The sequence below is a fragment of the Triticum aestivum genome, chromosome 6D, assembly GCF_018294505.1.
Source record: "Triticum aestivum cultivar Chinese Spring chromosome 6D, IWGSC CS RefSeq v2.1, whole genome shotgun sequence".
Taxonomy (NCBI): Eukaryota; Viridiplantae; Streptophyta; class Magnoliopsida; order Poales; family Poaceae; genus Triticum; species Triticum aestivum.
Window position 1 is genome coordinate 123893783 of NC_057811.1, and position 22585 is coordinate 123916367.

The window sequence follows — 22585 nt, forward strand, 5'->3', positions numbered from 1 at the left end:
GGGCAATGGTGTTGATGTAGAAGCCCTCCGTAATCAAATCCCCCTCCGGCAGGGTGCCAGAAAAGGTCCCTAGATGGGATCTCACGGGTATAGAAGGTTGCGGTGGTGGAAAAGTGTTTTCGTAGATGCTTCTGATGGTTTGGGAATATATGTGAATATATAGGAGGAAGATCTAGGTCAGGGGGTCACCGAGGGGCCCACAAGGTAGGGCACGTGCCCTACCCCCCTCGATGCGCCCTCCACCCTTGTGGCCGCCTCGTGGCTCTTCTGACTTGCACTCCAAGTCTCCTGGGTGTCTTCTGGTCTAAGAAAAATCATCGCGAAGGTTTTATTCCTTTTCTGTGAAACTCAAAAACAAAGAAAAAACAGAAACTAGCACTGGGCTCTAGGTTAATAGGTTAGTCCCAAAAATAATATAAAATAGCATATTAATGCATATAAAACATCTAAAACAGATAATATAATAGCATGGAACAATCAAAAATTATAGATACTTTGGAGACGTATCACTGCTCATCTTGGTTTTACCATCATTTGACTCCATCATATTATGTGCATTTTCACATCTTTGCATCGGCCCTCCGCCATAACTTCCGCACCACCACATAGAAACTTCCGCAAACTAACCCATTTTGGTTCTTATTGCACTAGTGGTTGTTTGAGTTGTGATTTGAGTCTCCTAAGGTGCTTCGGCTACTTAGGACGGTTACATCTTCATCAACCACCATACACTTGTATCCCTCCATCGACTACATCCACCACGACATTCGACCATCCATCCTTTGAGACCATCTTCAACCGGAAGCAAGGCTGGGTACCCCCGACTTCTTGAAAGGTTAAGTGTGACGAAGGTATTCATTCCGTCATAAGCTTTTCCTTACTTGCCATTACATCTTGATAGCCCCACCATCTTTGCGCATACCTGCATACCTATTGAGACTAGCTATCCGAGTATTGCCGGGCTTCGCGAAAACTTGTGCACCATAGGGATACGATATCATATTGTTGCATCATTGGATATATCATAGAGTGAAATTGCTTGCTCATGTGCATATCTTGTGATACTTGTCTCATATTTGTGGTTGAGGCTCAATAAGAATAGTGGAAAGGAAGAGAAGAGCAAAAAAAGACAAAAAAGCTTTTAAGCAAGAAAAGAAAGATCATAAGCTTATAAGCAAAAGAGAGTTGAGCATGAAAAGAGATACTTGTGCATGAGGATACATGGAATAGGAGACATTTTTCTTGCATGCATATAGGTTGGTGCCAATTGGTGAATCGTGCCCGGGTGTGCAATCAAGCTAGTGCTCTCCTAGTGTTTGTGCAACATGAGCTTAGTCTTCGTTAGGCAATTTTGTATTGCTCACCCCTATAGTTTCACAAGCCCCATTATCCCACCGTGTGTGTTTCTTTATTGCCCTCCTCTATATTTGTGTTCACTTGCTTTGCATTTTGAGTCCTTTGGATTTATTTCAACATTTACAATATCTTGGACTTCAATTTGCATGAATTTGTGCCACTTGTCCTAACCAAGCCACTCAATAAGCTTTACTTTGTAGGTGTGAGTGAACAAGTCCGTTACCAATTCCACTATTCTTTCATTTCACATTGAGTGATACGGGATACATCCTCAACTTTGGGAAATGATAGCTTGGTATTGTTTATCTCATTTCCTACTCACCTTTGCTCGAGTCTTGTGATGGATAGGCAAAGCACATCATCTCCGGTCTACAACCCCGACAAGGAGTTCGATGCCATGAAGAACTTCATCAACGCCAAGATGGACAAGCACATGGAGGAGCTCAAGGTCCTCATCAACAACCGCAAGCGGTCTTCATCATCTTCGAGAAGACGCTCAAGTCCAAAGACTCCCGCGCTACCATCTCCGGAAAGTACACACAAGCATCGACATCGACAAGACCATGAAGAGCGACCTTCTGGATGAGAGTTGGCTTCTCTGCCACCCACGTGCACACGGGGCCTCGTGCACACGGCCTCCTACACCCCTGTGCGCACGGGCCATACAGAACAGCGACGAAGACCCCAAGACTACGTCTTCTTCGACTATGATGGCATCTTCACCAAGTGACTTCAAGGCATCTTCGCCTTCGGATGTACGACATCTTCTCCTACTCCACGAGCTCAAGTCCACTACCTCCACGAGCTACTTCGACTTCGACGACAACGATGAGATTGCATTCTTTGGGACTCATGACCCCGAAGAGTACCTCGAGTGGGAGCGCAAGATGGATGACTACATCAAGTCCCCTCCGAAGATCAAGTGAAGTGCGCCACAAGTACCTTCCACGACTATGCATCGACATGGTGGTTTCACACACCTTTGAAGAACTTCAACATGAGTTGGCCCAAGACGAAGAAAGCGATGCGGCGAGAATTTGTGTCTTCCACCTACATGAAACATCTTCTTCGCCAATTGGTGAACACCATACTGGAGGAAATATGCCCTAGAGGCAATAATAAAGTTGTTATTTATATTTCCTTATATCATGATAAATGTTTATTATTTATGCTAGAATTGTATTAACCGGAAACTTAGTACATGTGGGAATACATAGACAAACAGAGTGTCACTAGTATGCCTCTACTTGACTAGCTCGTTGAATCAAAGATGGTTAAGTTTCCTAGCCATAGACATGAGTTGTCATTTGATTAACGGGATCACATCATTAGAGAATGATGTGATTGACTTGACCCATTCCGTTAGCTTAGCACTTGATCATTTAGTATGTTGCTATTGCTTTCTTCATGACTTATACATGTTCCTATGACTATGAGATTATGCAACTCCCGAATACCGGAGGAACACCTTGTGTGCTATCAAACATCACAACGTAAGTGGGTGATTATAAAGATGCTCTACAGGTGTCTCCGAAGGTGTTTGTTGGGTTGGCATAGATCGAGATTAGGATTTGTCACTCCGAGTATCGGAGAGGTATCTCTGGGCCCTCTCGGTAATGCACATAACTATAGGCCATGCAAGCAATGTAACTAATGAGTTAGTTGCGGGATGATGCATTATGGAACGAGTAAAGAGACTTGTCGGTAACGAGATTGAACTAGGTATTGAGATACCGACGATCAAATCTCGGGAAAGTAACATACAAATGACAAAGGAAACAACGTATGTTGTTATGCGGTTTGACCGATAAAGATTTACGTAGAATATGTAGGAGCCAATATGAGCATCCAGGTTCCGCTATTGGTTATTGACCGGAGATGAGTCTCGGTCATGTCTACATAGTTCTCGAACCCGTAGGGTCCGCACGCTTAACGTTTGGTGACGATCGGTATTATGAGTTTATGTGTTTTGATGTACCGAAGGTTCTTTGGAGTCCCGGATGACATCAGGGACATGACGAGGAGTCTCAAAATGTTCGAGACATAAAGATCGATATATTGGAAGGCTATATTCGGACATCAGAAAGGTTCTGAGTGATTCGGGTATTTATCGGAGTACCGGAGAGTTACGGGAATTCACCGGGGAGTATATGGGCCTTATTGGGCTTTAGGGGAGAGAGAGAGGGGCTGCCTAGGGCAGGCCGCGCCCCGCCCCCAAGGCCTAGTCCGAATTGGACTAGGGGGAGGGGCGGCGCCCCCTCCTTCCTTCTCTTCTCTCTTCCCCTTCCTTCTCTCCTACTCCTACTACTTGGAAGGGGGGAATCCTACTCCCGGTGGGAGTAGGACTCCCTAGGGCGCGCCATAGTAGAGGGCCGGCCCTCCCCCTCCTCCACTCCTTTATATACGGGGGAAGGGGGCACCCCATAGACACACAAGTTGATCATTGATCTCTTAGCCGTGTGCGGTGCCCCCCTCCACCATAATCCACCTCGGTCATATCGTCGTAGTACTTAGGCGAAGCCCTGCGCTGGTAACTTCATCATCACCGACATCACGCCGTCATGCTGACGAAGCTCTCCCTCGAAGCTCTACTGGATCGTGAGTTCGTGGGACGTCACCGAGCTGAACGTGTGCATATCGCGGAGGTGTCGTACGTTCGGTACTAGGATCGGTCGATCGTGAAGACGTACGACTACATCATCCGCGTTGTCATAACGCTTCCGCTTTCAGTCTACGAGGGTACGTGGACAACACTCTCCCCTCTCATTGCTATGCATCACCATGATCTTGTGTGTGCGTAGGATTTTTTTTGAAATTACTACGTTCCCCAACACATACAAGGATCCAAGTCCCTCGACGAGTACTTCAAGAACATGAAGGAATCCTTGCGATGAGTCGGTGTGAATGACCCCATTTGGATGAAGTTCCACTTCACGATGGGATTGAACAACGACATCGTCAAGACTATCTTCCTCAACAACTACGAGTCCCACGACGACCTCTACATTGGTGCTCTCAAGGCGGAGCAAGAACTCAATAAGGCCCCTGCTCGACCCCAAGCTCACTTCACGATGACCACACTCCCAGACAGCGAGCATGAGGCTAGTACCACCGAGATGTCCAAGCCCGATGAGCTCCAAGATGATGCTTCCAAGTTCGACTCCACCACCATCCCTCTTTGTGGCATTGACGATGCCGAGTCTACCACGACTCTTTTCAAGACGGTGCGGCGACGACTACGACTACGACTACGGAGCAACTCAAGGATCAAGATTTGGAGGCGAGTTACACAATGATGAGCAAGGATGGTGCTTCCATCTTTGGAGGCGGGAGTGATGATGTGCCATCTTCGGCCTTCATCCATGGCCACGGTGATGAGATGGTTTAGCATGGGATTGTCCCTTCGACCAAGGAGGCGTACAATGATGAGTTGAGCGACTTGTGCCACCATATTGAGAGTGAGAGTGACTTCACCACTAGCCCCATATATGATGAGTTGCCCCAATTCCCATGTGAGGAGAGCCACCACCACCACCACTTGAGCGATTTGATTGACTCCACCATATGTGAGTTTGAGTGCACCTACCTTGAGAGAGTGAGTGAGCCGCCACCATATAGAGAGAGTGAGGTAGTTGATAGGGCATGTGAGGCCATTTCGATCTCTGATGACTTAACCTCTACCTCTGTTGTGTCTTCTCATTTGGTGCCAGATCCCATATATGATGACACGCCGATCCTCGATGACTTCGTCCTTCCTATGGACAAGACGATGGCCATGGTGGACTATGATGCACCCCCCCCCCACATGGTTCCATCACGATGACGATGACCACGAGTTGGTCCTTGCCACCTCACCTACACCACATGAGTGGAATGACATAGGTAACATAGGTGAAGGTGATGCTCTTGTCCCACTAGTGGACATTCTGGAAATTGATTGCTTGCATGATGTTGATCAACCTATTACCATGCTTCATGCTAGTATGATTTCCCCATGCGATGATTTACCCATTTATGATGAGTTTGATGATTGCCATGTGGAGTCTATTAGTTGTGATGCCATGTTACATAGGATTTCTTGTCATAACTATCTTGGTCACATCATGTTCGACAATCCGCTTGACTTGTCATGTGCTATGCATGAGATCAATCATATGTCTTATTTGCAATCTCATCGTAGTGACTATGCATATGCCATTAAAATGAACCCAATTTGTATATATGGCATAGATGACAATCCTATAGTTATTGGCATTTGTTTTTCTTGTGATGATATTGATATGCTCCCTTTGCATCATTTATCTCATATGCCATGCCATGGCCACCTAGCTTCGGACATGCATTTTTGCCATGTTTTCTTCATATTATGCTTCCACTATTGCTCTTGAGGAGACCCCCATAGTTTCGTCATACTATTAGGAGATTTTTCTACATCCTATGAATTGCATGATTCCCATGATTGTGTACACCATATGCACCCCATGAATACAAATGCTATTATTTTGCCACACACTTGCTATAGTTAGCGTCCTAATCATGTTGAACACAATAACTATCATTGCATGATGGATGACATGTTTTCTCTACTGTGCCTCAAATTTCTTTGAGCGATGTTTATCTTGTGCTAACACTAATATGCACATACACATTATGATGGATGATGTGTACATTTACCACACACACACTTTGTTTTGTTTGCCTATTTGTTGTGTAGGTACACACACTTACTCGTCAACCTCGCAAGAGCACGAGTTGACGAAACGATTTCTAGAGAGCAATGAAGATTTGGTTGGATTTTCATTCCCACCGCTCCCTTCGCGTAAAGACTTCGCGCATCTCTTCTACATGGCCCTCACATGGTTATGGGTTATATATCACTTCTCACTTTATGCCCATGTTGCCATGTTCACTTTGCATGATATGCCCATTTCTATGCCTTTGCCATGCATTTGTGACCCATAGTTTCTATCTCACATGACACTTGATTCTAGTACTTCTATGGGTATTTGCAAGCTTGGTGGAGATATTGCTTGTTATTGCCATGTTTGCTTTGTGCCCAATGCCTGTGATGATCCTTTGATCATATCTTGTGTTCATGCTTGTCATATGTCATGTGCAGCGACTATGCCTACTATTTGCACACATGACATGATTGCCATGATTACCTCTAGTATGTTGTATCTTCGCACTACTAACTTGCATGACTTGATTACCTCACACATATTGCACAAGTGCTATCTCATTTGTGTTGAGTGTCAGCCTATCTTCACCACACCCCATGCACATTATGTTTGGATTGTCTTGCCCCATGTGTTTAGATATCTCACTATATTTGGTGTTGTGAATGATTCATATGCCTACCATAGACCTTTTGTTGAGCACTTTGTGCATGCTTACTATGACCTGAAGGTATATGCGTGTTCACTTGTCACACATATTAGCATCTTTACCTCACCTTTGCATGATTGTTTCCATGATGATTTTACATGTGCTCAATCTATGTGCTTACATGCCTTGACACAATCATTTGTCACACCATATGCTATACTTGATGACGACACTTGTTGGGTGAATCACCTCTTGAATGCTTGGTTTTGCACTAACGCTAACCACATTTATTTTTCCAAGTGTTTGTTGCCCTTGCTCCTTTTGAAGGAATCACAAGATGGTGCGACATTAGAGAGTGCTCATTTCGAGCTTCAAGATGATGAGTGCTTGGTGATCGTCCACTTTCACACGGCGACATCATCTCTTTCCCATGGTGATTTGCTTTTTGATCCGAGGACGGATCTTTCCCAAGGGGGGGGGGGAAGATGGGGAGCATCCTACGGACATCACCATGTCAAGAGTTCCATTGCTAAGAGACACGCCCAACTCCTACTTCTATCATAGTAAGGTGAATTCCATGCTTAATGCATGTCCTCTTAGTTCCCTTGAGGATGGTATACTACTTGACCGTCCTACCATGTGCCCATATAGGTTTGAGCCTAATGATGAACGCGCCATGGAGGAGGTCATCCACAAGCGAGCGCTTACACCATCCACGAGAGAAGCCTAGAAACAAAGAAGGGACCGTCAAGGAGAATGTGAGGTTCCACCTGCACCGACGGGAGTCCACGAGAAGACATGCTGCAAGCTTCAGGACACCCCGTGCGCACGGGCCCCTAGACCCCGTGCACACGGGAACCCCGTGCCCATGGTACAAGCCCGTGCGCACGGGCTAAGGCGTTAGGTCGCTGGACACCCCGTGCGCACGGGCTCCATTTACCCCGTGTGCACGGGGCCTCCTGCGTGTGGCTGTTGGGCTTTGCCCATGTATCCTCATTTCGTCCCTCCTTATCCCTTCATGCCTTGGACCTATATATACTCCTCCTCCATTTAGGGATAGCTAAGAATAGATCTAGACATTAGAGCTTAGCTCATGTATCTCCCCTTGTGGGATTCCTCTTAAGAGAGAGAAGACTCAATTGGAGTTCAAGGCCTCCATTGGAGAAGGTCCTTAGGGACTCAAGACCCCCTTGTGGGAAGGATCTATCTAGATCATCAAGACCTCATCTCCTTCATAGGGTTTGGGATGAACTTTACCATGTATCTTGTTTCCATTTGATTGTTCTTGTACCTTGTGAACCTCATGTGTTTGTTGATCTAGTGGATGTGTGATTGGACTTATTCTTGAGTGTTCCTCTTGTGATTTCCCCTTTATGTTCTTTGCGTTCTTCATGTTCTTCGGGGAATTCCCCTTCAATTCGTGAAAGATCTCCACTTAGGGTATCCACCCTACAACATCATGTGTCTTTGACCTTCTATAGTCTTCGCTGACTTGATGTGGCGCTCTTTAAACTACAAATCTATGTACCAACCGCTTTAAAGACCCGGCGAAAATCCCTTGACATGAGAGAAAGCACACGCTACAACATCATGTGTCTTTGACCTTCTATAGTCTTCGTTGACTTGATGTGGCGCTCTTTAAACTACAAATCTATGTACCAACCGCTTTAAAGACCCGGCGAAAATCCCTTGACATGAGAGAAAGCACACGCTACAACATCATGTGTCTTTGACCTTCTATAGTCTTCGTTGACTTGATGTGGCGCTCTTTAAACTACAAATCTATGTACCAACCGCTTTAAAGACCCGGCGAAAATCCCTTGACATGAGAGAAAGCACACGCGATAGATAGGACATCAAGGAGGGTAGTGAAGGGAGCGCGGTCGGCCGGCAAATTTGCAGGGGCACGCAGGTGCCGGGGCATGCACCTGCCAAGACCTGCTCGGTCGCTTGATTGCCTCACGATTTGCGAAGTAGTTGTATACCGCACGAGGGCACAGTAAGCTTGAAACTTATGGTTTTTTATCCGAAACTTACGAATCTCTCACTCGCTTTTATCAAGTTTCATAGATATTTTTTTTTTGGTCGTAGGCAAAAAAAGTATAATTTTATTCTTTGTGTGTACTAAGTTTCAAGAGTTGAAACTTAACATTTATTTTTAAAATTTATCAAAATGTGTTTTAAACGGGTCTTATTTGAAATCCCTCGTCACGAGAAACACCAATATGAAAACAAAACTTAGTTTGAACTTTTTGTTCAAAAGATATAAAATTTGTAATTCGGAAGCAAAAATAAAAACACGCCTGATGGACTGCGTGCCGTGAGACCTGCGTGCTATACATCCTCTCCCGCAGTCAGCCGAGCAACTCCATGTAAAGAGTGGAGATGGAGCCGCAGGACGTGATGAGTGAATGTATAGGAAAAGCGCTAGAGATTTTTGTATGTCTGAACCAATGGCTATGATCGCTCCAAGCTTGATCCGATGGCCAGAAACGCGCAGGCCGGGAGCCAATACGAGGACCACATGCAGCTCAACCAGGGAGCAACCGGAGGTTCTATTCCCAGCTCTCCATGCAGCCTCGAAGGTTTAAAGAGTAGGTAGCACTGCTGCTAAAAGGAAATGGCTGATTTTCGTTTTCTGCCGTTTCCTTTTGGATCCCAGCTCTCCGGGATCAGAAGAGCACTTTCGGGGCTTGGAGTCTTGGACGCTTGGTGAGCTACTTTGATGTATGGTCGGCGATGCGTAATTTTTTTTTCTTCTGGCTGCGTGTTCCTTGCCGTGGCGAACCGGCCATTCTGTCGTAGGGTCGGTCAGAAGTTTACACGTTTGCCTATTGCGTGTCGCTCGCACGCGGCAAGGCGAAGCTGCGTGATGGTACGTGTTGTCCATGTGTGCTATCTGCCGCCATTTGTCCACTCACATATGTCGGTTCGGTCCATCTGTATAAGTAACCTGGCACTCTGCGTGGACTCCTTAGCTTGCGCGAGAGAGTAAAGCAGTAGGTCGTGTCACCTACACCCGTAGGTCTGCGTAGCCTTTAATTCGTCGTCACCGGTGATCTGCGAGGTTTTGTGCGTCGTCATCGATGGATTCTCGTGCGAAAATCGGTACGCCGTTCCGTTCCCCGCCGTTCGTCCGTGCGTACATACAGTGCGCTGTGCAACAGAGAATGTCTGCTTGCATTTCCTACTAGTAGTAGTTTATATAATACTGTATTATGGTATTAGTTTGTTTGACGAGTAGCCGACCGGTTCAATGTGTAGGGCAAGCAGGCGTCGTGGTCCAGATCCCGCGCCGCCTCATGCTGGCCGAGGTCCTCCGGCAGGTCGGCGGCTCGCCGGCGGCGTACGCGACGCAGTGGCTGTCGGACGGGTACCTGAGCACCGTGCAGGCCACGGTCCCCCTGCGGTGCCACCCTTGGTGCAGGACCGTGCTGCGGGTGGCCGGGGCCGTGGCCCAGGGCGCCGCCGACGCGCTCATCCGCCTGATGAGGAGCAGGCACGGCGTGCAGATCGACGACGCGAACTGGTCCCCGGCGGCGAGCAGGGCACCGCGCCGTGCCGATCCGCGCCGGTTCACCGGGAGGGCGGCCGCTGTGAATGTTGGAGCGTACGGTGGATTCGCTTCGCAGTGGTGCCGTTCGTACGACGCAGCTCGTCTCGGTTGGGGTGTTGGCGTGTCCGTGTGGTGATGTGTGGTCGTGTGCGATGTTTTGGAAGATTTTTATGAATGAAAAATAGTATGAATAATGTTAGTGTCGTATTTTTTTTTCATGAATAGTGTTTGATATATATGTGATTTGGTTGTAAACGTCGTGATGCTTCTGTCTGTTTTATAACGGCCTGCATTTTCTTTCACCTTAATGATTTCTTAGTTTAGACGGAAGAACGCTGTTACTTTTTTTTGCGACAAAAAGAATGCTGTTACTTAGGGGTTGCAGTGAATCGAGAGGTTTAGTTTTTTTTTCTTAGGCCAACACACTTTTTTTTAGGGAACACACTTTATTAAGCTTCAATGAGTGAAAAGGGACAATGTGTGTCCCGGGGGCTCTAAAACCCACAAGTACCGACCGGCTAGGTTCATTAGACAAGATTATGAGAATCGGTATTTTAGTCTCTGCTGTCATGATAGGGATTACTACATGTATCTACATGTATTTTAGTTCTAGATACATTCATTTCGAATTTCAAACGAAGGGAGTACAGGATAATAGGAGTATATGCGCTTGCGCTTGCTCTGGACGCCAGAATGGAGGAATCCGACGATTCTACTTCGCTTCTTCGCAATGGACCAGAGTCGACAAGAAGCTTGGTACTTGGGAGGTCTAGTTTGGTCGGTTTTGACGGTGGAGAATCAAGGAATCCGACGATTCTACTTCGCTTCTTCGCAATGGACCAGAGTCAACAGCAAGAAGCTTGGTGCTTGGAGGTCTAGTTTGGTCGGTTTTGACGCTGCAAAATATTTAGTGTTAGAGATATATCTGGGATACATGTATTTGATAGTTTAGGATTTGTAATCTGTCTCCTACCTTATCTTCAGGGAGAGGCGTCTTGTCCTTCAAATCTTGTACTTAATATATACTCGCCCTCGAGGCTCAATAATATATCCATCATATCCCGCAACAATCCCTCTCTCTCTCCCTTCTAATATAATATGGTATCTATCGCAAGTTGATCCTAAACCCTAGCCGCCGCCGCTTCCGCACCCGCGCGCCGCCCCCGGGGCGGTCGGCCTCCATGACCGCCGCCGGGGGCCGGGCCGCCCGTACCTAGGGTTCGTCCGCCGGTCGTGTTGACCGGCTGCCCTAGAGAGTCTTTTCCCCGAGCCTTGCTCCGGGGTTTTCTCTCTCCCACCGGTCATCTTGATCGTGCGGTTTTTTTTTGGTTTTCCGATCTATTTTTGATCGGTTTGCGTCGCCCACCGCTGCCGTCGACCTGGAGCGCCTCTACTCCGACCCCGACGCGCCCAGCCGGCTTCTCCTCCGACCCGGCGGCCACGTGCGCCGAGGCGGCCCGTCAGGGCCAGCCGCCGTCCGCGTATCGGTCCGTTCGTCGCCCTGCGCCGGCCGTCATCGCCCTGGTCCAACCGGGACACCTGCATCGCCCCGACCCGGCGGCCTCGCGCTATGCGACGGCCAATCATAGCCGTCGCTTGCGCGCCGGCCCGCCCATCGATCCACATCACCCGCCTCCGCCGTGTCTGCATGGCGGCCCGGCAGTCTACCTCGCCGGCCTCGTCCTCGGTTGCGTCGGGACGGCTGCGTCAGGCTCGTCGGCTGCCTCAACTCGGGCGCCACTGCTCCGTTGGTCGCTCGGGCCTCGCTGCCCGGGCGCCGGCGTTGCTTTGGCAGCCCGGGTGCCGGTGCTGACAAGCTTGTCCGCACGACGTCCGTCGTCGCTGGCTTCATCTCGGACTCGGCCGCCACCACGCCTCCACTGAGCGGCGTCCCCGACCTCGCGCGCGATTGGCTTGATCACCCGCTCGCCGCCGCGATCCGCCTCATCTACGCTGCGCGACCGATCTGGCCCGTCGGTTACGCGCGCCTCCGCGGATCCTGTGAAGATCGTCCCCGAGTTCAGCGCGCCTCTCCATCGATCGAGCATCGGGCTGCCGCTGCGTCGCCCCGTCGGGCCGCCGCGCCGCCGCCCCGTGGTTCTCCTCGTGGCTGCATCGACTTGTGCGTTGCCGCTGCGTCGCCCCTTCGGGCCGTAGTGTCACGATACGCAGTCCCCGCTGCCGCCCCGAGGCCGTCCCCGCGGCTGCACTGACTCGCGAACTGCCATTGCGTCGCCCCTTCGGGCCGCAGCGTCGCGGCCAGCGGTCCCCGCCGTCGCCTCGAACCGCCTGCCGCCGCTGCGTCGCCCCTTCGGGCAGTAGCGCCGCGGTCCGCTCCGCCGACACCGCGTGTCGACCTCCCGTGATATGCGTCGCGCTGTCTTCCTTGGCGCGGGAACGCCACCGTCCGCACCGGTCTTCTTCACGCTATAAGGGTTCTTCGCCTACTTCGAGCACCGCCGCCGCACTCCTAACCTAGCCGTTGCCGCCGCTCTTCTTTGGCCTCCGCCGCTACCTTCCTAGCCGCCGCCATCCGTCCACCCCCTTCGTCTTCGTCCAAGCACCAGCCCGTCGGCAGCGTCGCCGTCATCTACCCCGACCACTTCGTCTACTCCGACCACCGTTGGTGACATCGGCCCCGCGCCGATGGACGCCGCAATCGTCGTCAAGTTCTTCTCTGCTGGCCCCTCCGACTTCTCCGACATGGCGTACAGCTCTGAAAGGATCGAGAAGAGGTGTCTAGATGGGGTGGTGAATAGACTCTAATCAAGAAAAGTTGCAGTTTTTAATCTCTTAAGTTGAAGTGGAGTATTAGCACAAGTTTGAACATTCACAATACATATCAAGCAAGCATGCAAGCATACAAAGAGTATATGAGCAGCGGAAAGTAAAGCATGCAAGTTGCAAGAATGTAAAGAGAAGGGATTGGAGTGTGCAAACGCAATTTGAAGACACGGAGATTTTTTATCCGTGGTTCCGATAGGTGGTGCTATCGTACATCCACGTTGATGGAGACTTCAACCCACGAAGGGTAACGGTTGCGCGAGTCCACGGAGGGCTCCACCCACGAAGGGTCCACGAAGAAGCAACCTTGTCTATCCCACCATGGCCGTCACCCACGAAGGACTTGCCTCACTAGGGTAGATCTTCACGAAGTAGGCGATCTCCTTGCCCTTACAAACTCCTTGGTTCAACTCCACAATCTTGTCGGAGGCTCCCATGTGACACCTAGCCAATCTAGTAGACACCACTCTCCAAGAAGTAACAAATGGTGTGTTGATGATGAACTCCTTGCTCTTGTGCTTCAAATGATAGTCTCCCCAACACTCAACTCTCTCTCATAGGATTGGATTTGGTAGAAAAAAGATTTGAGTGGAAAGCAACTTGGGAAAGGCTAGAGATCAAGATTTATGTGGTTGGAATGGAATATCTTGACCTCAACACAAGTGTAGGTGGTTCTCTCTCAGAAAATATGTATTGGAAGTGTAGGCATGTTCTGATGGCTCTCTCCACGAATGAAGAGTGTGTGGAGGGGTATATATAGCCTCCACACAAAATTTAACCGTTACACACAAATCACCAAACTCGGTGGGACCGATTCAGAGAACTCGGTCAGACCGAATTGGTTCATAATGTGACCGTTAGGTGTTTCGGTGGGACCGACATGTCAACTCGGTGGGACCGATATCATTAGGGTTAGGGCATAACGTAATCTCGGTGAGACCGATTACACAAACTCGGTGGGACCGATTTTGGTAATAGTCAAACAGAGAGTTGGTCAGGCAAACTCGGTGGGACCGATTCGCTCATCTCGGTTAGACCAAAACGTTACGAAGGGGTGACAGAGAGTTTGCATTGCGAACTCGGTGGGACCGATCGCATATCTCGGTGAGACCGAGGTTATTGCAATAGGCAACAGAGAGTTTGCAATCCCATCTCGGTGAGACCGAGATCCCTATCGGTGAGACCGAAAAGACTAGGGTTTGTGGCAGTGGCTATGTCAAGTGAACTCGGTGGCGCCGGATAGAAAGAATCGGTGGGGCCGAGATTGACTTTTGGTTTGAGACATATTTGAAAGTGAGGAAGTGGTTGAGGGCTTTGGAGCATATCACTAAGCACTTTGATCAAGCAAGCCATTAAGCAACACCTCGTCCCTTCTTAATAGTATTGGCTTCCCTATGGACTCAATGTGATCTTGGATCACTAAAATAGAAAATGTAGAGTCCTGAGCTTTGAGCTTGAGCCAATCCTTTGTCTTTATCACTTTGAAGGGGTTCCACATCCTCTAGTCCATGCCACTCCATTGTTGAACTTATCTGAAACATACTAGGTAGAAACATTAGTCCAACAAGAGATATGTTGACATTAATTACCAAAACCACCTAGGGAGCACTTGTGCTTTCAAGCTCGTGCAGGTCCCTCGTCTACGCATGCCCGGTGCTGGCAACACCGATGCGTGCCTTCATCCACGACGTGTCCCCGGGCCTGGCAAGCCTGGTCGGCGCTTCGTCAACTTCGTCTCCGTCCGTCTACGCATGCCCGGTGCTAGCAACACCGACGCGTGCCTTCATCTACGACGTGTCCCCGGGTTTGGCAAACCCGGCGCGACGCTTCGTCAACACCGTCTTCTTCCCGGTGCACCACTACTTCGGTACCGCTGCGCCTATAACTAACACGGCGCCTCCTTGCGCTCGCGGCTCCACGGCGACTTCCTCGACACCGGCCACCCCGACTCGACATCGACCATGGCATTATTTGCACGGCTACCTCGACACGGCTACACCACCCACGCTCTCGGCTACCTCGACAACGGCACAAAGGGCTATCATCCGCTTGAGCAACTCGTCGGCTTCCTCTACAGTCAACGCGTCCGCGACGCGACACCGTCCACGACGCTCCCGCTACGACTGCGGGGTGATGTCAGCCCGTCGGCTGCTACTCTCTCCAGTCTGACCGTCCGCGATGCTCCTGTTGTTCGCAACGCTACAGCTACGACTGCCGGGGGGTGTTAGAGATATATTTGGGATACATGTATTTGGTAGTCTAGGATTTGTAATCCATCTCCTACCTTATCTCCAGGAGAGGCGTCTTGCCCTCCAAGTCTTGTACTCAATATATACTCGCCCTCGAGGCTCAATAATACATCCATCATATCCCGCAACAATCCATCTCTCTTCCTTCTAACATTTAGAACTGGCAATAGCCAGCAAACCTTGTGGCGGTGATGGCGTTCCCTCCGCCGGGGATGATGGGTCTGGAGGCGGATCGTTCTGGCGGCGCCTAGGAGCGATGGATCACGGGATCCCGAGCTGAGGTTCGTCGCAGGAGGTTCCCGTGGCGACGATCTGGCGGCGGGGGTGCGCTCGCCGCTGCTTTTCGGTTGCCGCCAGGAGATCATGGCGCTGGTTCCCGTGGCCTTTCAGGTCATGCCCTGGCGTGAGCCGGAGCGACGAGGCAGGGGTGAGTGGCGCGTCCGTGCATACGGTATCGCTGTTGCTTTCTCCTCTGCTGTTCTAACCTGCGGTGTGGGGGCCTGTTGGTATTGCTTCAATAATGGAGACGGTCCTAGAGTTCTTCTAGCGTCAAGAAGGCGTTTTGCTTGACGTCTCTAGCTTGCTGGATCAGAGGGATTCGGTCATGTGCATCCCTATTTCATCCCGTGTGGTTTCAAGAAGGTGTGACGTGAAGTTTTGTTGTATGTTGACATTATGGGACATGTCTGTATTTCGATTTTTATGGTGAAAACAGTAGCGGAGAAGGTCATGGTGGCTAAGGTCTGAGGCCTAGTAACGATGGACCGAGTCTTGCTGGCGATGAAGACTTTGTGTGGTGTTTCGTGACTAGTAGCAGCGACATCGGTAAGTGGAGGCGGCGGCACAGGAGGAGCACAGTGTCTTTGCTTTCAAGGTGAAAACCCAAGGTCTGGCCTCAATTGGTTGTGCCTGCAGTGGTCTTGTTGAAGGCATTGTTGTTTAAGAGCGCGGATTTCTCCAAGATGAAAACCTAAGATCTATGATCGGACGACGACGGCGCTTGTGCACTGTTTTCTTTTTGTGACGTCGTTTGTGGAGAATTTAAACTTCGGGTGTTGTCTTGATGGTGGTTTGTGCTGCTGTTACAAGGAATTGATCACTGTAGCAGGGTCTTCTATTTTTTTTCTTCACTTTTTGTTTTTGGCCTGTGTGCATTTCTAATGCCTTACATTGCGTTGTCGTAGAAACTGGGTGTAATCGATATCTCAGTGATATTAATACATTCTTTGTAAAAAAAAAAAAAACAAGCCAGCAAACCTGCCCTGAGAGCATGGCATTTGCAAAGGTTTTTAATGGCAAGTTCTTTAAACAGAGATTGCAGTTTTAGCTTGCGTTGTAGCTTGTCTGGCCGTATCTGCTGCCTCCCAGAACCCAGGAAAGTGCTCCGTTTGACAATCCAAACACAAACATATTGTTTTAACCAGTGGCTACATATTCAGTTTGGTTAATCAAAACAAGACAACTCAATCTACAAAACTAGTACTCCCTTCGTTCCAAAATTGATGACCCAACTTTGTACTAACTTTAGTACAAAGTTGAGTCATCTATTTTGGAACGAAGGGAGTACATATTAACATATATGACTCTTATTTACACGTATATCACCTTAAGGCAGAACGTATGAACCACTGAGCAGAGCCAACACATTCGCAGGTACATATGCAAGTTATCATCCGTATATATGAGCTTACAAATACTACTGCATAACTTAGTCGTGCAAGTTATCATCCGTATATATGAGCTTACAAATACTACTGCATAACTTAGCCTTCCACACTTCCAATACATCCCAAACAAAACGGTTTCGTTCCAGACCATGCCACACCGTACATCACACCAACAGAACACCCCATCCGTGTTTGTCTAACATAATGTTACAAGATGAATCGAATATACAAGTACATACACCAGCACAATGCTCCCTTCCGTTCCTCGGTTATACAACACAGGCTTACACAAATTACATTAGCAAAACACTCACACTGTACGTCCGGAGTCGCTACCACCTTTGGTCAACTATTATTGATACCTTCTTTGCCTTTGAACTTGCTTGCGAACGGGTCGTCTTCGTATCTAGTTGCCCCACCAGAAAGAAAGAGGAGAGAGAGGGAGAGGATATACTGCAGCAATCTTCATGATAAAAGTATAGTTTACATCTAGTTTGTTTCATCTGGGACCCGGTCTACCACGATTGCTCCGTGCCGTCATTACCTGTAACGTTTCTTTTTTTACATGCATAAAGGGAAGCCATAAACAAGAATGTGCAAGGTTGTCAAGGATAAGGAAAAATACGACTTTTCCCGTATGCTACCTTTTCTTCTTGGTCTTTTCGCTAGAGGAAGCTGTGTTGCTGCTGTGCCAGTTCCTTTTGCGTTGGTTGATGAACCAATTGTTAATCTGCTTCAGTTGTAACCCCGTCTCCTGCACCAGGCGAGCCTTGTCGTCTTCCTGGATGGGTCAGGCAGGAATTGTTCGTCATGGACAGAAACCAATAGCAAGATGAAGCTTGGAAATGGTAGTGTCACGTACGGTAGGGTACGGCCACTTGGAATGAGCTTGCCACCAGGCTTTCAATGTAGCTGCAGTATCCCCGGGAAGTTTACCAGCTCTCCTCTTGCGCATGATCTCCTCCCTGATATCAACCAGCTTTTCTTTGTACCCCTAGAGGTAGGAAGTTTTTGTTAGTCAATGAATGTTTCCGTCAAACATGTTGGTCACTCTTCAGCCATGAATGATGCAATGAAGCACTTTGTAGGCTGCAATGTTATTACCTGTTTAAGCTCACTCTTCAGCTCATGTCGAACACGTTCAATCAAAGACCGTTCACCCTCAGTCAATATCAGGGGACCAAAGCCCATACCATCTGATCCATCGCTTCCATCAAACATGTTGGTCTCACTATCCACTTGGTTATCTTCATCATCAGACATAGTCGCCCCAGTGCCTTCACCAGGAGATGCCCCTGCAGGATCAATCCACAGAAGCACAACTCAGTTTTCCATTTATTCTATTTCTGATAATCAACACTTTCTTTAGGTTATCCTCAAAAAACATGTGTTCTAATAGTAAAACATAGAAACATCTGAAAGACTAAACCATCTTAAGAAATGTGCAGATTAAGTTCCAAAGCGAAAAATTAAGGTATGCAAAGTGAATTCCTTGTCAGTATTTTATATACAATAGTCTGCCCTGTGGCTGAAGCTGTGATTGATAAAAATTGTTGCTGAAGCCTCGAACATGACCATAAAATTATGGCATCTGTGGCCCACAAAAGCACACAAAACGGAAAGCCGAAAAACGTACAAGCATAGGTCAAATTTAAGCTATGGGGAAAAAAAGACTTTGGCAGGCAGACCGGAGCATCCTAATCATTCATTCATCACAACAGATTAAAAGTTCCCACCCAAATATGCTCGATACTTAATGCATGTTAAACAAATCCAGACTAACTGTTGATATCTATTTCATGAATGGGTCTTGATTTCATAAATAACTTCAGTAAATTAAGTAATGTGGCTTCCACATGTGCACTAGCTAGTATACCTAAGAAGATACTCCCTTTATATTTTGTACTGTAAGGACAAAGCATTTATATTGTAATTGTAAGGACAAAGATTATCCTGCCTATTTTTACAATAATAAGATGTTCATGTTAATTTACTGCTGTTTTCGTTGTTTCCCTCATTTATCAACCTTTCCTTCCCCTTAATTACAAGGGCCGATTCACTAGTAATTCCTCTGCAAATTCCAAGGCGTTTTATAATTTGAAATGCACGGCGTAAGTATAATACCATATGGTCAGATCTGTGGTCATGAATGGTACTTTTGAGTGTCAAACTTAATGTTATTTTGGCAGTTGTAAAGAGGTGAGGCGGGGAGGGGGGGAAGGGGTCTCTTTTTCTCTTTAATTTTGCTGCAAGTTGCCTGCATAAAGTTCAGCTGGCACAGCAAAATGATTTATTTGTTGGGCCAGTACCACATCTGATGAATTCAATATCACCCTGTTGTGTAGGTGGAGGTGGAATTTAGCGAAAAGTGAAGGGATGTGGCAAGAGATTATGAGAAAGAATTAAAAAAATACAATCTAGGATTTGACAGGTTGCTAGAAGTGCTGCTGATACAGCATGTTGGGCTGATTTGGTAAACGTCATATCTTGGTATCTGCTTAGCGGAGTTATGAAAATATAAAAGGCAGACTGGCTTCCGGGAAGATATACTTGGCGCAGCTCTAGGCTTCTGAGCCAAAACAATCCTGACCTGTTTGCAGTCAGTAATGATCTTGGGTGCAGTGTCAGGCAAAGGGCAGATAGAGGGTGGCAATGTAACTTTAGGAGATGGTTGGGGGGAGATTTGCAAGGACAGGCTGCAGTACTGCGAACTGAGCTCAGGGTGGCTCTGAACAAAAACGCATTTGTACCCTGCTGGACATGGATGCGAGCGGACGGCGTCCGTGAAGCAAAAATTGCACTAATCTTCATTACTTCAATAACCGTGTTAGTGCAAACTTTCTGTCCGCAGACGGTCGCGGACATGCGGATGCCGTCCGCTTGCATCCCTAGGGCCAAGCTGGCAAGTTCACTGTTTATACGCACATATCAGATTATGGTCCTGATTGATCATTAAGCATCTTTGAAAAGCCAAAATTCCAGAAAAGATTAAAATTTGGTTCTGGCTGATCTGGCATAATCCCATAGTAACCAAGGACAACATGGTAAAAAGGCCATGGGCAGGAACCCTCTGCGTGGCTTTTGTCCTCAACATAGAGCATTCACCGCTTGTACTTTGGCTGGCCTGCTGCTAAATACATGTGGTGTTTGGAGCAGATGGATTGATGTAGGGGCAGGCCTGGTGTTTCTCAAAGTATTTTTGGTGGATACCCAGGAATCTTCCTGCCAATCAGAAGGTCCAGATTGTTGGCCTTGCAGCATTATGCTGGGATATGTGCAGCTTAGATGCTGAGCTTGTTTTAAAATAAAAAAATTAATTAGATCACCTGCGGAAATAATTTGCTACTCGTGCAGTTGTGATATTTCCTGTTGTATTGGGCAGGTCTTCAAAATGCCGATGATCGAGCAGCCCTGGAAATGGGGGCAGTGGCACTGCAACTTGAAGCGCCTGCCCTGCATGATGATGGTGCGCATGAAGCTGGAGGTGAAACCCTGCATATTACTCATCCTGGGCCTGCTGAAGGAGATGGTCCAACTGTTGATCCTTCTCACGGTGCACTTGATGACCGAGAGTGTTTTGATGGATGCTCGCTCTTGCTGTTCATGATCCTGAAAGTTGCTGGTTGGCTTAGGTGTTAGGCATCTTTTGTACGCGGTGTTGGCTGGAGTGACGCTTTTGCAGCCCTTGGTGCTGTATGCCTCTCTGGCTGTAAATCTAGATCGAACCTCTAGTGCTGCTAGTGTTAGGGCGGTAGCTGAACTGCTTTTGTTTTCTGTTTTTGCACTGGATCAGTGCACCTTTATTGGTACGATAGTGGAACCCGGTCCTTTCTTGGATCGTAAGGAATATAAGTATAATAACATACAACGGAAGCTCATAAGCATCAAAGGTAGGCCTATGATAGTTGGAAATTCCTTAAATCAGTTAATCCTATCGCTCAAAGTTTACAGTGTGAAACCTTTTTAAATTTTAATTATGTTATCCGCCTGATATCCATTTTTCTTCCACTTTTCACTAGCCACCACGCTTTTTGGTTTCCACATTATAAATAACTACATACTATATACTGGAGAATTTCTGCTACTCTGCTCAAGCAATATACACAGATAAAAGCTTTCATTTACCTGTTAGACTTTGTAAGGATTGTTCAAGCTCCCAACAACCCATCACTGCTTCCATTGCATGAACACGTACATGCTGCTGGAGTTGTTCTTTAAATGAACAGAGAAGCAATACATAATGTGTCTGCAAGCCAATGAAGGATAATTAGAAACCATAAGAAGGATTGTACACAGAAAAAAACATTATGCTAGATGTAAGCAACATATTCATTTCTTAGAAGATATACAAGTTTCAGAAAAGTAAAGGAAATTCTAGTTATGCGACATACAAGCATTTTAGATGATCAGTAGCCGTAAGGGCACTACAAAAGAAGACCGAAGTAAAGACAGAAATGGGCAATTCATACAGGCGAGCAGGTAAACTAGTATGACATTTCAGGTGTGCCAAATAAGCTGTTAATACCACAAAAAGGCCCACCAATGACCCATGGCGTATCTTAACTGCTTCAACAAGTATATGGTGCCACTATATCGATGAACCTTAGTCTAAGATATATGCTGTATCTGCTTTGGTTTCATGTCTCATTCATACAAACAAATCCATAAGGCTATTTGGTAGTGTTGTTAAAATAACCAGCAACCACTAGTCAGATCGACCCTCCAATTCACCATAAGGAGCACATCACAAATCCATCACTAGCCCTAATCAAAACCTACACAAATTTTATCCCAATTTCTCTCTATTCCGAATTCCAATTGTTCACACGAAGCATATATAGAAGACATGTACGGCACCCAGTGGCAACGCAGGAAAAAAATAGGCAGCGGCGTGAAGGCCATAGATACCATGAAGAGGTCGAGCTCCTCGCCTCCGGAGGGCCCGCCCGCGGCGGCGGCGGCGGCGAGCGGGGGCGGGCGGGCCGCGATCTGCGCGTCGATGCGGGGGAGCTGGTCGACGGGGGTGGCGACGCGGAGGCAGGCGACGTGGGCCTCCAGGAGCCGCTCGTACAGCGGGTGGGCCGCGATGGCCGCCTTCTCCCTCTCCCCGCCGCCGCCGCCGGGGGAGAAGCTAGGGTTTGGCGACGAGGCAGCGGCCGCGGCGGCCGCCGCCGCGTCCATCGCGAGCCCGTGGTCCGGGTAGTGGAACGACATCGAGCCCTCCGTCGCCGCGTCGTCGGGTGGCGAGGGGGAGGGGGGCGGGCGGGGGCGGGGGCGGAGGCGCTCGGGGGGAGGGGAGGCGCAACGACCTCGGCGGTTGTGGGTTTTGGTTGGTGGGGGTGGGAGGGACGGGCGGAGTGGATGACGGATGGCAGGGTGGGTTGGCGTCCTTGTCGCGGCTGACGACTGTCCGCGAGCGAGCGAGACGACGAGCTCGTCAAAGTATGTGAGGTGTGGACTGCAGAGACGTGCCCCCTACGGCGTCGATACCGACGAGGAGATACAGCTGCTGGCCGGCGTGGAGACCAAATTACTAGTATTAAAAAATCTATGAAAATAAAAACAACTTTATGTAAGTAAGAGCAACTCTAGCAGACCCCGCATTCCGCTGGCCCGCAAAACGCGTTTGCAGTTCGCGCAAAATC

At 48.3% G+C, this 22585-nt stretch overlaps 2 protein-coding genes across 3 annotated transcripts; one reads left to right on the forward strand and one right to left on the reverse strand.

Annotated features, from left to right (window-relative positions):
• Window positions 1-9668: 9668 nt before the first annotated feature.
• On the forward strand, window positions 9669-10675 carry LOC123141323 (uncharacterized). The gene is made up of 2 exons (XM_044560499.1): window positions 9669-9792; window positions 9949-10675. Exons 1-2 carry the CDS (start codon window positions 9771-9773, stop codon window positions 10374-10376), a joined length of 450 nt encoding a protein of 149 aa, XP_044416434.1. The 5' UTR covers window positions 9669-9770; the 3' UTR covers window positions 10377-10675.
• A 6335-nt stretch (window positions 10676-17010) lies between these two features.
• Window positions 17011-22241, reverse strand: LOC123144036 (homeobox protein knotted-1-like 2). Of its 2 annotated transcripts, none has more exons than XM_044563050.1 (6): window positions 21849-22241; window positions 21066-21186; window positions 18045-18235; window positions 17803-17934; window positions 17585-17721; window positions 17011-17484 (listed from the first exon to the last, which is right to left on the reverse strand). In XM_044563050.1, the coding sequence occupies exons 1-6, from the start codon at window positions 22152-22154 to the stop codon at window positions 17481-17483; spliced, it is 891 nt and encodes a 296-aa protein (XP_044418985.1). In that variant the 5' UTR covers window positions 22155-22241; the 3' UTR covers window positions 17011-17480. The 2 variants fall into 2 exon arrangements, with proteins under 2 accessions (XP_044418985.1, XP_044418984.1); XM_044563049.1 differs by having other exon boundaries at window positions 17011-17495.
• Window positions 22242-22585: the final 344 nt, after the last annotated feature.

What these genes read in the sequence shown, in the direction of transcription:
- LOC123141323 (XM_044560499.1), top strand. Translation starts at nt 9,771, where the DNA reads ATGGATTCTCGTGCGAAAATCG. An exon ending in GGATTCTCGTGCGAAAATCG is followed by an intron (nt 9,793 to 9,948) that starts GTACGCCGTTCC and finishes TTCAATGTGTAG; the next exon opens with GGCAAGCAGGCGTCGTGGTC.
- LOC123144036 (XM_044563049.1), bottom strand. Translation starts at nt 22,154, where the DNA reads ATGTCGTTCCACTACCCGGACCACGGGCTCGCGATGGACGCGGCGGCG. An exon ending in ATCCTTACAAAGTCTAACAG is followed by an intron (nt 18,236 to 21,065) that starts GTAAATGAAAGC and finishes TTGATCCTGCAG; the next exon opens with GGGCATCTCCTGGTGAAGGC. An exon ending in GAAAAGACCAAGAAGAAAAG is followed by an intron (nt 17,496 to 17,584) that starts GTAGCATACGGG and finishes ATGTAAAAAAAG; the next exon opens with AAACGTTACAGGTAATGACG.